This window comes from Caretta caretta, chromosome 1 (assembly GCF_965140235.1).
Source record: "Caretta caretta isolate rCarCar2 chromosome 1, rCarCar1.hap1, whole genome shotgun sequence".
Lineage (NCBI taxonomy): Eukaryota > Metazoa > Chordata > Testudines > Cheloniidae > Caretta > Caretta caretta.
The window spans coordinates 349220580-349236031 of NC_134206.1; the positions used below are offsets into that span (position 1 = coordinate 349220580).

The 15452-nt window shown below is 45.6% G+C and overlaps 1 protein-coding gene across 2 annotated transcripts in view; it reads right to left on the reverse strand.

The window, feature by feature from the left end:
• Positions 1-1576: 1576 nt before the first annotated feature.
• KLHDC10 (kelch domain containing 10) overlaps positions 1577-15452 on the reverse strand; it is a 32693-nt gene continuing 18817 nt past the window's right edge. For both annotated transcript variants that reach the window (XM_048836748.2, XM_048836750.2), the window contains 6 exons: positions 14939-15087; positions 14165-14249; positions 11884-11950; positions 11175-11222; positions 9381-9520; positions 1577-7576 (listed from right to left, as the gene is read on the reverse strand). In XM_048836748.2, coding sequence (XP_048692705.1) covers positions 7367-7576; positions 9381-9520; positions 11175-11222; positions 11884-11950; positions 14165-14249; positions 14939-15087 — 699 coding nt within the window. In that variant the 3' untranslated portion in view covers positions 1577-7366. The remainder of the gene's footprint in view (positions 7577-9380; positions 9521-11174; positions 11223-11883; positions 11951-14164; positions 14250-14938; positions 15088-15452) is intronic.

Sequence of the window (15452 nt, forward strand, 5' to 3'; positions counted from 1 at the left end):
GAAATTCCACAACCACTGTAGGCAATTTATCCCAGTACTTAACCACTCTGACAGGAAGTTTTTTCTAATGTCCAACCTAAACCTCATTTGCTGGAATTTAAGCCCACTGCTGCTTGTCCTATCCTCAGAGGTTAAGAATAATTTTTCTTCCTCCTTCTTGTAACTACCTTATGTACTTATGTCTTCTGTCTTCTCTTCTGCTGACTAAACAAACCAAATTTTTCAATCTTCCCTCATAGGTCATGTTTTCTAGACCTTTAATCATTTTTGTTGCTCTTCCCTGAACTTCCTCCAATTTGTCCACATCTTTCCTGAAATGTGGCACCTAGAACTGGACACGATACTCCAGTTGAGGCCTAATCAGAGTAGAGTGGAAAAAATACTTCTCGTCTTACAACTCTCCTGCTAATATATCTCAATGTTTGCTTTTTTTGCAAGCGTTACACTGTTGTCTCATTTAGCTTGTGATCCATTATGATCACATCCCTTCCTTCAGTACTCCTTCCTAAGCAGTCATTTCCCATTTTGTATGTGTGCAATTGGTTGTTCTTTCCTAAGTAGAGTACTTTGCATTTGTCCTTATTGAATTTCATCCTATTTACTTCAGACCGTTTCTCCAGTTTGCCCAGATCATTTTGAATTTTAATCCGATCCTCTAAATCACTTGCAACCGCTTCCAGCTTGATATTGTCCACAAACTTTATACATGTACTCTCTATGCCATTTTCTAATCATTGATAAAGATATTGAACAGAACCCCATTCATTATGCCTTTCCATCATGACTGCGTACCACTAATAACTACTCTCTGGGAACAAGAGTTTGGCCCTACTAGCTTCTAGATCTCAGCAAGGGTGAGGCATAGGCTCAGGCCTAAGATTTAAAGACAAAAACTCCGCTCCCAATTCTGCTTTGACACATATATGGACAATACCTACTTCACAGGAGCATTCAGAGGGTTGGTTGCAAGGGACAGTGAAAGTAGAAAAGCTATTAATGCAATAGCCCTGAAAGATTTTTTTTTTAAGGATATTAGCAGCTGCAGATACTAGCATGGAAGACAATGGGAGGGAACAAGAATGCATCAGGACTGATCGCTGAGGTTCAAACTGGAAGCAACTTTCAACAATGCAGAATTATTTATAATCTTGCAACACTAGCTTCAGTGCTAAATCCACGCTGGATGCTAGTAGCATACTTAATAAAAGGATGATACCAGGAGGGCTGGGGCCAATATGGACAGGCAGTGGAGTCTCATACTAAGCTTTCAACCAACATGGGAAGCCAAACTTTTGGGTATAGGAAGCAGCTTTCAGAGCTACCTTTGAGTAACACACTTTAGCTCTACTCCTAAGAGCTGTCTGCTTAGATCCTGAGATAATAAAGTGCTATAAAGTACAAAGTCCCTCAGTAAGAAATGGGTTTAGAATCTACTCCTCCTTCCTCAACACCGCAACGACATGTCCACTGCTGTGAAATGATTGAGTTGAATGCTGCACGCTTTGCCGTTTGTGTTGGCTCTGTCTCTACCCTGGCCAACAGAAGAGGAAAAGGAGAGGTGAAGGGACACAGCATGTGATTTGGACAGAGGTTTTTTTTATTGGATTTTAAAAAAAAAACTGCAAAAACACTGACAAGGTCCATAAATACAGGCAAGTACATCTCTTGGTCAGCCCTTTGCCCTCCCACCAACCCAGCACAGCTTCACACCTCAGGATGTTGGCAGGGCGACAGAAGGGATGACCACCCATTGCTGCATGCATATCAGACTCCCACACTAAACACACGAACAGGACTAGGGGGCACCGACTGAATGTCAGGCAAACGCAGAGGCTGGCCAAACGCTCCCCGGCTGGAAAGAGGGCACAAGTTCATTCCTCAACACCAAAGAAAGAAACTGCACTTACACAGCCGACTTGTCCCCAGTTCATCCCCTACAGCTAAGGTAACTTCACATTGGACTCTGCATCCATACCGAATAGCATGAGAACATTGCCCTTGGGTCTACTAGTGTCTAGAACTGGCCGCCGATGGCTTTTGATCAAAGGGGGATGGGGGGGGGGGAGGATAATGCAGAGGAGGATTTAAAAATAAAAAAATCACAGCAACAGTTCCATCATCACCCATGAGGCTCAGTCACCAGGTTAAAGTGGCAATAAATGGAGAAAAGCCAGAGCAAGGGAAGCATGCAATTGAATTCGTGTCATGGGATGAAAACTCAAGACATTTTATAGCAACAGATCTATGGCCAGCACACACTGTAAACATGGGAGGCGCAGCACAATTCCTGCATCCTCCGTTGTTCTAGGCATGGACTATCTGACACAGCAACGAAGAGTGTTTGGTTTTGTGTGGCAATCCCCTCACAGCTGAATACATGTTGGTCCAGCGCTCTGTTACTAGACTGTTTCTGCTCAGAGAAGCAAGTAGTGGCAGAGCCTGCTTGGAGCAGGGCAATAACTGCTAGTCAGCCTGGCACCAAGGGAACCACTTACAGGATTTGAAACCGCACACTTGGAATCTAAAAAGATGCTGTCAGGTCATGTCAGCATCTCTCATTAGTTCCCCAGGAGACCTCCATTCAGAGTAGCTGGAACACAGGGTCACAGCAGTGCTCTGGGAAAGTCTTTGGCATAGGGTCATGTGATTAGGACTTAGAAGGGTTATTTTAGTCAAACACTGCAGTCATCACTCATTCCTTTTTGTCAGAGGAAAAGCCAAGTAAGGACTTCAACACGGGACCTGTTTTACACAACAGGGGCTTGCTTCAGAGGTGCTGAGCCCCCACTCCCACTCAAGCCATTAGCTGGGGGAACTCTGCATCACAGGGGGGGAGGGAGGGAGAGAGAGAAGAGAGTAACAGGCTGCAACACTTACAACCCTGTTTCTCTAAACAATGGCAAAGCCCAGGAGTTAGTGGGTTATTCACTCCTAACATGTAGGAACAGCACCAACCAAGTGAAGGTTACCGGAGACTGAATTCGCTAGTCCATCTGCCCCGGCTGGCCTACCAGCCCTACTTAGCTCCTGAAACTGGCCCACCTCCCTGGGAAGGAAAAGCAAGAGCAGTGCTTGGAAGCTGTTCTTTACAGAGATGTGGCAGGAACGTATCCTCCCTTTGTAGAGTGCTACTACCCCTTTATCAAGCCTCGGAGAACTCCCCCGCAACAGGCCCTGCTCCGGCTGTTCACAGGGTTTGGTACCAGGCTGTTTTCTAATGTGACAAAGTTCATATTGCTTAGAGACAATGATGGCTTTTATTACTCAAATCCTCCAGCTGTACCAGAAAAGCTGCAAACAAGCATGAGCTCAGAGGAGAACTGCACGTCTTTAATGAGGCACAATTGAAAAAGCAAAACGGGGGGGGGGGGGGAAGAGTTCGAGTCTGTGTGTGTCCCAGAACAGGGGCACCTGTTTCAGGCAGCACAGTGAAGCTGTCAGTTAGCACAGGGGAACCGAAGCCTAGCATTTTCACTGTCCAGGGAAGAACTACTGACCTGTGATTATAAAATACCAGACTTCTATTTAAGCCTGTGCAGACACGCTTCAGAGGCTCGGTTGGTTGGTAAAGCGTTGCTTGCTGTTTGCTTTTAAACGCTTAAGCCACTACACAAAACTGCTCCAAACATCTCACCCATCAGGGCTGCAAATGAAGCGTGGAAGTTGGGAAGAGATCCTGTTTTATTGACCATTGTAGGGAAAGGAGGTTTTCTCCTGACAATCAGGAGGACCAAGCAAAGGAAGTTAGCAGCAACAGGAGGGAGGGGAAAATGTAGCTGAAGCTGTTTGATGTAAAATAATGTTTCAACCACACTTATTTTACTATGCAGGAACACGGTTTCTCTGCAGGATGCAGCTCGGTTTGCAGTACTTCAAGTCCTTTTTTTTTTAAACCCACAAAAAATAAAGACTATATTTTTCCTCCAAAGATCAAAATAACTAGCCTAAAGACATTCATATGGGACAGAAGTGCAGTGTCCAAAAGGATTTTTTGTAATATGAAGATCAGATACTGCCGTATTTTTCTACCCAAGAATCCCCTTTGCTCAAACTGCAGAATTTATTAAGCAGGTTAAAGGGCTCATCTTAACCCTTTCCCCTCGCATACAAGTACTATTTTTATGGTTGGAAACCCCCCCCAGCAATACTGGGTATTTCTAGTCACATTTCAAGCTCACTGGAAAGTACAGTGCTAATAGAGAATACAAGTCTCCGATTTCAGCAACTCAGCTGAGACTACTGTTATCAAGTGGAGAATCATTGTTGCTCCACTTTATTTTGAGGAATCAGAAGGAGATGCAGGGAGGCCATCAAAGTATTAACAGATCAGACTATTGGTCTACAATGGAGAGGATGAAATGGGCTCATTACTCAGGGCTTGGTCCTTGATGTTCTTAGCATGATCCAACTCCCACGGAAGTCACTGGGAGAGAGGGATGTGCAGCTGTAGCCCCAGGTGCTAGTGTAGAAGAGGTAAGTGAACATGCTGCCAAGTTTCAAGGTGCTGTAGGGACCTATATTCTAGCTTCACCAAAACGCTACATACCACACACAGTCTAGTCGCATTGACCATATTGCGCTGAGAGATCTGCAGTAAAAGTAAGAATCTGCAGTAGTGAAAGTAGATTACAAAGACTGCCAGAGGCAGGGGTGGACTTGGGTTGTCTTCAGTGCTGCTTTAAGTCAGGAACGGCATCAGCAAGGCAAATCACATCACAGACAGGCTTAGGAAGGCCAGTGTAAAGCAGAGCCCATGAGGCCATGCGAGCTGACAAGAACATCTAGAGCAGGAGCGTGCGTGTATATAGATCCACTACATTCCTCTTAATGCTGCCTTTGGAATTGCTGGAGGAGTGGAAGAGCGCTCAACCTAAGAAGCGCCGGGGACTCGGGAAGAAAGAGCCAGAACTTGTGCTATGTTGCCATTCGAACATGATGCTCTTGGCCAAAAACGGGAGACCCTAAGGCTTGGTGTAGATGTGAGATCTTTGCAAGAGAAGATGGGAGCCGCCAGAATTAGGCCAAAGGGAAAGTCTCAGGTGGATGGAAGCTGAATGGAAGCATCAAGTTGGGCCTCCAGAGAGCGTTCTGGAAGTGGGGTTAGGAGAAGAGCTTCAGACATCTTGGTGAGCTCTCACACACCGCAGCCTTAGTCACTGAAAAGGGACTGGAAGCCCGGGAACTGAGCGCTCCCCAGCTCGACATCTTAGGCACTATTACTACGAACAGCCACCTGCACACAGAACCTGCTGATGGGCTTATCTGGCTATTGGTCCCTGACATCCAGCTCCATTGGGAGCTCTCAGTTCAGACAGCAGCATACAGCTATGCCAGTGGATGGAAGCGTCAGCTGCTGTCGCTCAGACTAGTACCCGGAGAAAGGACAGAAAGTGAAATGAAATGTTTATCCGTGCCCTCCACACACAAACCCACACTTTCTGCCCACGGGGATCGTCCTCCGAAGACTGACAAGACTAGAACAAACCTGGGAGACTGAGAGGCCAACATGCTGGCCATCAAGTGACGCGAGCACCATCCCACCTGGGTATAAGGAGAAACCACATAGGAGGTCTTAAGCAGGTCTCTGCATGAATATCATCAGCCATCCTGCAGGCTCAGAAGACATCTAGCTTCTCCTTGCAGCCGAGAGCATCCTGCTAAACTGCACTGAAGGGGGCCTGAGACAGCATGGTTATCAGCGTTAAAAGCACAGAGCAAACAAACATGGTTTGAATTACAAGGCACTGAAAGACGTTTACATTTGAAAAGCTGCCACATCCCTTATTTCGCTGAGGCCATGAAAGGAAGAAGCTAAATTACGGTAAAATACTGACCCAAAATGATAGGGCACGGGAATCTGCAAAAGAAACTTAGGGAACCTTACAACACAACATATATTAGGTAGTTACTGAGCAGTGGAGCTGGGAGCACAAAGTAGCCACAGAGACTCATCAGCCTTCAGATCCATCTTGTGGGGTTTGCTATTGGGATTTATTGAACACTACTGCAACCTCTTAAAAGAAAAGCAAACCTCTAAAATTGGCTTTAGACATTGGAGGGGGAGAGTCATTTGGAAAAACTACTAAAAAAGGCACTTAACAAAAATGGTCTTCAAAATACAATTGTTCTGTTCAAACCCAACGTCTCAGCCTAGTTCAGCTGCTCCACATTTGATGGCCAGTTCTGTACATTCTCTCGAGCTGGTTTCACAGTGACATGGAGCACGAAGAGAAAGACACCCAGGAAATCGACATTTCTTCCTTTCCCGCTTTTGTAGAAAGGCGAACAGTATTCACAGCAAGGCAAGAGACAACATTGTGAAAAAATGAGCTGTTAATTTTGCAGCTCCCCAGAAGCAACTGTCCACAGAAGTTAAAAAAAAGCCACACACAAAAGGAATAAAACAAAGCATTGGACAGGCAATTCAGAAAAAATTCCAATGCCTGAGAGAACAAACAAACAGGCTACCAAGTTATGCTTAGGTAACTAATGTTGAGTTGGCACAGATGGACTAGACCCTGAATACAGAGGGCATGACATACTTAAGGTTAAAGACAGCTTTAAAATCGCTATAGTAAGTTTCCTCAGTTCGCTTTTTCAGAGTGCAACATGGGCAGAAAGGGGAAGGTGCAGCATAACACACTGCCCCTTCCCACCACCTGTTTAGAGAAAACTACACAGTAGTCCATAAGCGGCGATTTTTAACCACCCTTCCAGGCAGACGTTTCAATATGAAAAAGGTGAGGAACAATTACACTGTTGCTTAAAACCACACCACCCTGCACCGAGATTTTAAACTGCGCTGGCGATCTTCATTTGCTGCTCCCACGTGCCAGCCATCTCCCAGAACTCAAAGACGATGATCACATGCCCACAACACACATGCAAATCTTCAGGCAGCGAATGCTATACAGAGGCAGAGCCAATTCGGGCATTCAGAGGATGGATGCTGCTGTGAGCAAAGGGGAATTGGACTGTTCATTCCGCATGTGGTTGAATTGGTGCAGTTAGCGTCTCCTACTCCGTTAAATGCATCTTTAGAAACAATAAGTTAAACACCATGCCACAATTTAAGCCCCTTCCCTGCATTTATTAGGCCACAGGCATGTGCTAACAGCAGGTTGGTGGCTGTATGTTATGAACGAGATCTGAACAGCATCTTCGTTCCTGAAGTATTTAGAGAGATCCATAAATAAAAAGCTGATTTCCATAAACACCAAATAAACATTCACAGAAAGGCATCCGACGTATTTGCTGAGTAAGGCGCTGAGAGCAGGGTCCTCCCATCTCCTTAGCAGCGGCATCCATAAAGGGCGGGGGGGTCTCTTTAGTGTTTCTAGGGCAGAGTGAGAACAGCGAGGAGTTCTCATTTCAGTCGCTCAATGAGTCCCTGTGTGAGGCCAAGGTGCAAAAGCTGCGATCTGGAGAGAGTTGCTAGATGAGGGAAAAATCCCAACAGCTTCTCCCATGACAGTTCCAGAAGGCTGGGGACTACTAGCCACATCTTAAATAAGGAGCCAGTCCGTTTGTTTTCGTGGATGTTGACCACCCCTCCATGGACGTACATGCAGCCAGCCTGGGTGGAAACAGGACAAGAGGGAAGTTACTCATGTTCACGCACAGAGCTAAGCTCACTACTTACTGCGTGTGGGGCTACGCTTCTGAAGCTCATGTGCTTCTCAGAAGAACCCTGCCATCCACATCTGGAGAGAACCAAGCATTTGGACAAGCAGCAATGGGCTTACTCTGCCGCAAGGGAGATTTAGGAAAAACATGTCGACTATCAGGGTAGTTAAGCACTGGAGGTTGTGGGATTCCCATCGTTGGAGGTTTTTAAGAACAGGTTGGACAAAAACCTGTCAGGGATGGTCTAGGCATAGTTGGTCCTGCCTCAGTGTGAGAGGATGGACTAGCTGACTTCTTGCGAGCTGCTCCAGCCCTACATTTCTATTTGATCTTTAGAACCAAGGAGTCATTCTGATTTCAAGAAAAGGTCTGTGCTGTGCTACTGATGAGCCAGCAGAGGGAGCACAACTTACGTTCTAGGGATGGTATGGACACCAATGTTGCTGATCTCAAAAGGCGATGTAATTTTGAGGGCCATTAGAAGAAAGAGCTTGTCAGACTATGACTAGGGGAACCTATTCCTGCAACCATTATTCCCAAATGTCCCACTAAAGTCATGCAGATTTATGTCTAAGGGATAATGACCAGGCCTACAGAGCATAGGACAAAGGTAAGCTTAGAGAGACAAGGTGGGTGAGGTAATATCTTTGATTGGACCAACCTCTATTGGTGAGAGAGACAAGCTAGAAAGGTAACGCCTGTAAGAGAATCTTACAAATACGATAACATATTAATATCACCAGAAGTCCTGAGAGTGTCCCTTTAAGACTGTCACAGTGAGTCATTTAAAGGATACCAAATCATCCTTATGCAATAGCTAGTTAGAAACGGATCCTACAGCTGATCCATGATTTCTAATTCCTGGATTGTCCAGCAGGTTTGGAGGTTGCTTTCCGATGCTCGCTCACTTAACACAGCGAAAGTCTTCTCAAGACACTTATACACCTGCTCACCTTCAACTCCCTGCAGTCCCTCAGCAGTAGGTTGGTTTTTATAGACTGGGCAACTGATGTTCAGAGAAGAATCATTACTTTGGGCTAACACAGTTTGAAGACTAGAACAGCATCACTGCTTTCTGGAAGCACAGCATGCAGTGTGCCGTGGCAGCCAGAGAGCACCCCGCTGGGTACACAGTCAGAATGACAGGGAATTCCTGTTCTAAAGGCAGGAACTCATCTCTGGCCTTAGTCTCCCCTGTATGCTGGATTTTGTTTAAGCCCACTGAATATGTTCCTCTTTACTGATGCCAGTGGCTCCATGCCATACATTGTAAAGCTAGACTCCTGTCAAGGCTAGAGCCTGGCTGCGGACTGACTTGACTGCAGTCTAGAAGTACCTATGTGGGAAACGCATATTGGATAGCGGGCATTTCAGTCGAGCGGAGTAAGGCCTAACATGAGCCAATGGCTGGAAGATGAAGCTAGACCAATTCAGAGTGGAAATAAAGGTGTACATTTTTAACAGTGAGGATAACTAACCACTGGAACAATTTACCAGGCGTCATGGTGGATTCTCCATCACTGGCTATTTTTAAATCAAGACGGGATATTTTTCTAAAAGCTCTGCTCTAGGAGTTTTATTGGGAACGTTCTCTGGCCTGCGTTATACAGGAAGTCAGACTAGATGATCACAATGGTCCGTTCTGGCCTTGGTATCTATATTCCAGACCCACACAAGTGTCTGAACAGGTAAGTGAATGAATTAAGCTGTATCTAACAAGGCACATAGGGGAAAGACAGACTACAGCCACTTACTGGTGTGACAGCAGCACAGTGAAAATAAACTGGTTCAGGCATGACAGCTGGGAGTTTCACCCACTGGAAAGTTTGAAGATTTAGCTTCCAGATGTCTCCCAATATCACTTCTCCGTTATATCCCCCACAGACAAACACATCTATAGAAAAGGGACAACAACCACACAATGCTTAGAGACCAATCTCGCATGATGATCAGCCACGGCCAATTCATTTAAGAGTTACAGCACACACACTAACTGAAACCAGCAACTGGTCCTCTAGAACAGCTCCAGAATGTCCACTTTACAATCAATGTGAGCTCTGAAGACCTTCTCAGAACTATCACGGTAGGGACCAGAGCTAACAGAGATTGTGTGGACACCTCCCCTGCCATTCACTTATGCACATATCACCTCCCAGCCCATTTGCGCCCACAACAGCCAGATGGCAATTACAGCAGTTGCTTACGCGGTGAGGTACAAGATAGAATCGCCCCTGCCTGAGAAGCGAGTGCAGCGCCCATGCTCAAGGGTTGCTGCTTTAAAAAAAAAAGTCTTAAAATCAACCTGAGACTAGGTTAATTGTGGTGTGGTTTGATTAGGCTCCCATTTCTTTTAACATATAAGCCTCAGTTGAAAGACTTGGACATCGAGGGTCACTATTTTGACTTTAATTTCTTCAGAAGTTGCACGTGAGTAATTACTTAACCAGCTTGCATGGCTGCTGCTGCTGAACTAGAAGTGCAGAAGCGTTACATGGACTGCTGGGGCTACAGAGAGGATCTCAGCTTTGTCAGAGGCAATTCACAAGGCGGTTCATGGCTGTAGGCCAACGCTCATCATTGAGCGAGTATGGATCTCATATGCTTGCCCTCCCCCCTCTCCAAGGCTACATTGCAAACTCTGCAATGGAGCAAAGTAAGATTTCTAGTGAGATCACCTGGAGGGGGTGGAGAGAAGAGAGCAGAAACCTCCACCACCACAGGCCAAGAAAGCTCAATGCGTTTTCTTTGCAAGCTTATATAATGGCCTCTCATTTGTTACTGCATGAGCGGTTCCAGGCTCAACTCTGATACTGTCTTTTAATCTAATCTGCACACAGCTTTATAGGCCATCACGAAAAGGCCCCTGTGCCTGATAAACCCTCTAAAGAACTCCATTTCAAAGTTCTGACTCTGCCTCTTTTCTTGGGGCAGAGAGGTTAATGACAGATCGGAGGAAGGGCTCTCATTGGTAAGTGTGGATCATGTTATCAGCTATGTTGTAAAGTGCTGTATATTGAGGCTGTAATACACTCAAAGACAAATCACCACCTAAAATGGTAGTTTATATGCTGCATATAATTACAGCTCTGGACTCTTCAGAATCATATTTGTAATAAATAAAGTATGTTATATTCCAGAAATTAAAGTGACCGGGAGTAGTAAGAGACACTCCTTAAGCTCCACCCAGCTGGCTCCACCGAGCACAAGGAGTAACTAAACTCTCTTGTGAACATCTATGTGTATTATCGCCTCCTGCTGGTGGCACTTCACTGACACTGAAAGTTAAGGTTTTTGATAAACTGTAGAGTCTCTGGTGCTGGTCCCACAAGGTGCTGTGTCCTCAGTCCCACAGAAGATGGCAAGTATTTTGCTGGATTGGACCCTTTATTACACCCCCCCAAATGTTGCTTTTCTTTGAGTCTCCTGTAGGATCTGAGACAGCATTTCCCATATTACAGAGACCAGGCCATCCCATTTCTTACCACTGTTGGGGCAAGTTCTCTTTAAGTGTACATGAGGCATTGAAACAGATCAATTGCTATTCTTACCATTTTTTATTTGTACACAACTGTGGCATCTTCTGGCTGCCGGGAAACCTGCAAAAAGAGCATGGTCATGAATATCAAACTGAGAAATCTAAATGCCATTGAACAGCTCAGTGCTGGGTCATACAGCTATAAGCCAGTTCCTTTATTTGGGGGAGAAAAAAAAATCTGATTTTTTAAGATCTTCACCACATGGCTGCCACGTTCATGATCTCCAAATTCTCCACTTTTCAGGTTTCAGCAATAGGCCACAAGGGCCAACGTGGTTAATGTGAGTCTAATCCACTTTCCAGGGGCAGGGGAGAACATCTCACAGCCCCCCACCTCGAGCTCTGATCTCTGGATCGCTATAAGAGGACAGGAGTCAGAGCTCCCTACTGCTAAAGGGGCCAGGAGACTCTGGAAGTGGGTGGGGTGACTTTTCTGGGAGGAGCGGGAAAATGACAAGCCAGTCTGGCTCTGTCTCCGGGGAGGGGTTGACCATTACAACTCTACCAGTTTGCGACAAGGTTAAAACTGCTAAAAAGACTTCAGACCACTTCGTTCCAACTGCTGGAGTAACAAAGTGAGTGGAGTTAGGTACAGACGACCCGTTTGTACACGGCCGCGTTACAAAAGGCTTTGAATTTCTGAGTGCCATCTGCTACTAGGAGGCAATCTTCCCTGCCATCCATTTTACATAAGAGTAAGAGGTCTGCAATCCCAGACTTACCTATTTTCTCATGAGGTCTCGTTGCAATTTCTTCCCATGTGTTTGTTTCAAGGTTGTATGCATGGATCTTAAGGAGGACAAAGGTGACACATTAGCTCATATGGTGCTGTCAGGATAAAATTAATAGGGAGAGGCAGCTACTGGCACAAGACCCAATCCTGGTCTGGTGCTGAGCATCCTTCCGTCCCACTGAACACGGACAGAAACAACTGAGGGTATGCAACACATTAAAGCATCAGGAAACTATCTTCAGCTGCCATACGCAGTGCCAAGAGAAAAGGAGGACTTGTGGCACTTTAGAGACTAACCAATTTATTTGAGCATAAGCTTTCGTGAGCTACAGCTCACTTCATCGGATGCATAAAAGTGGAAAATGCAGTGAGGATGTTTTTATACACAGACCATGAAAAAATGTGTGTTTATCGCTTCAAAAGGTTTTCTCCCCCCACCCCACTCTCCTGCTGGTAATCGCTTATGTAAAGTGATCACTCTCCTTACAATGTGTATGGTAATCAAGGTGGGCCATTTCCAGGTCAGAAATGCTGGAAATGGCCCACCTTGATTATCATACACATTGTAAGGAGAGTGATCACTTTACATAAGCGATTACCAGCAGGAGAGTGGGGTGGGGGGAGAAAACCTTTTGTAGCGATAAACACCCATTTTTTCATGGTTTGTGTGTATAAAAACATCTTCTGTATTTTCCACAGTATGCATCGGATAAAGTGAGCTGTAGCTCACGAAAGCTTATGCTCAAATAAATTGGTTAGTCTCTAAGGTGCCACAAGTCCTCCTTTTCTTTTTGCGAATACAGACTAACACGGCTGTTACTCTGAAAGCAGTGCCAAGAATGGTTTACCTTTGCCAGCCACTCTAAATCATTTTCACCCTGGTTTTGACACAAAAAGATATCACAAAACAGTGCCCACAATAAAACCCAGGCAGAAAAGTATCTGTCAAACTTGTGTGTTGTGACTGTCTGTAATAGTTAAATCTAGTCTGGAGGGGGGCAGGGGAGGAAATCCCACAGTTGAAGGCAAGAAGCGCAGAGTTTAACATCATTTCCCCCTCTCCCCCCTCCCAGCAGTAGTTAGTTGCATCAAGATATACTTATCTAGGAAGAAAGATACGAAGCACAAAGAACAGGGAGATGAGGACAAATCAATTGAACTGTGACAAAGAAAAAGTTTTTGAAAATGTAGCATCATTTAGAGTCCTCTCCCTATCCATCAAGTGTCTTGGCATCTAAAACCTATTTGCTCCACAAAACGAGGAAGTGAAGACAAAGTATTTACCATTAGAAACGGAGCACAAGTCGGGGGTGGTGGAGTATAGAAGAGAGTCAGACACACACCTGAATCCCAGTATCATTCCGGGGGTGGTGGAGTATAGAAGAGAGTCAGACACACACCTGAATCCCAGTATCATTCCGTTCCTTTTAATGAATCAATGCCTCCTTATTTTGGCACAGATGGTACATCTGGAAAGATGCTCGAGCAGAACATCATTTCCCTTTAACCACATTAAGTTGATCCTTCTCAACAGAACTACAAGTTACTTTGGGAAATTGCTGTGGTTGTTGAGAATCTACCAAATGACTTCTTAATTTGGGATTCAACACAACAAATTGGTAGTACACTCATTCCTTCACAAGTCAACATTTTAATCACGCCGCCATTTATATTCCCGAGGGAATTCGCCACCAAAAAAAGAAAAATTCTGCAAATTTTATTGGTCAATAAATAAATGTGGAGGCTCCAACATGGCAGTGGGGAGCACAGGCGACCGGCTGCACAGAGGTGGGAGATCAGCCTGCAGTCCCTCCGCCCCCCAGGACATGGACTTGGCAGTGAGGGTGCACCTGACCCTGACACAGCGCAAGTGCCGGGCCTGTTCTCGGGGCATCCCTCGCAGTGATTTACGTCTCTGCTGGCTGCCTGAAACAATGCGCTTATGCTGCTGGGGAGGGGCGCATGACTGCTCTGGTGGCCTCCCTTTGCTTCCTCATCAAAAAGTCATATATCCGCAGGGAAGCAAAGAAATCTGCACGGGACATGAATTCTGCGCATGCATAGCTGCACCGAATTTCCCTAGGAGTACACTTATAACAGGCTCTTCTCCCTTCTTCTGGTTATCCCAGTTCTTATCACCTTCCCTAGTGTCAAACTAGGATGGCATGCTGGGGATGAAGAGAGAGAGTGCTGATTGTGCCCTGCTCTGTCTCAAACCCTCCACTGCCAAATGCCTAGGTCTTTCCATTTATTTATTTTGATCTCTTTACCTTATCCAAGGAATAAGCAGTCCAGGAAGTTCCACCTCCCAAGATATAAATCCTCTGCCCATCATGTGCAATTTCATGTCTGTACCTGAGGGTGCAAAGCCAGGTCCATTTAGCATCACAAGAAGTTGATAACTCCCTTGCAGTCCAGCACTAAAAGCTATTCTAAACACGACTAGCTTGAGTGGCTCAGGCTGATACAGCCTACCTGCTGTCCTAAAGCAGTCTGCAGTGGCAGGAGTTTTACTTGGGTGCTTTGGGATCTTTCACAAGCAACCCAGACAGCAAACCCAAGCCCTGAGAGAAGTACGGTATCGTTGCAACTGTCCTGCATAAAACTAGCTCCATCTTCTTCTGATCTCGGACATCACGTTACACGATCAGATGAGAGATGGGTCACATACAGCTTCCTTCCCTCCCCCACACTTCACCCACCAGCCAGCCCAGAGCACTGCAACTGTTCTTGTGTTGCACAGTCTAGTTTTAGGGTCAAGACTGAGACGTTTGCCACTTCCTTCCTGGGATCCGTATACCAGAAGTGCAAGTCTTCAGACACACACCACTATTGCTAATAAACATGCCCATTAGCTCTTTCAGATTCTCCCACTTCAGACAAGTTACAGTGTGTTCCCTAGTCAAAGCCCTCTTGAGATAACGCATCTGCCATTAGAGCAGAGAGTAGTTTTTCGTATCAAGTCTACCATAAATTTCCTTTCAAAATACGCATCTTGGAACAAACGAAAGCTCGCAGGGAATATAAAACCGTCAGCGTCTCACCTCTCCTCTGGCATGTCACAGTGCATGTTGTTTGGTTTCAGTTGTATCCATTCCCTAGTGTTAAGGTCTAATTTATGTAGATCTGTGCTATAAATGTAACCAGTTGTTCCTCCAAAAACATATAGGGATCCATTAATGATAGCCATAGCCTGGAAGATAAGGAAAGAAAGAAGGCAGGCCTATTAGAAGTGACGTGTTAGTTCAGTGAGTGAAGGAAGGGGAGATTTCCCGTTCTTCATGACCCATGTATACGCTAGAAAACTGGCCCTTTATCACTTACAAAACCACATTTCCAGAAGTAATGCAGCAGAGGAGGGGAAGAGGCAGCCAGGAGCTGCTCAACAGGGCCTAATGGAGTCAGTGTAGAGGTGGCCAGGTAGCTACTTCCCAGAAAATGGGGACAGGAGAAAAGCAGGTGGGGGTGGCTTCCACACAGGGAAATGTGTGCACCTTCATGGAGAAAGAGCCATATCAAAGCCCATAAACCAGCATGTCGTTTGCTCAGTACTGGTCA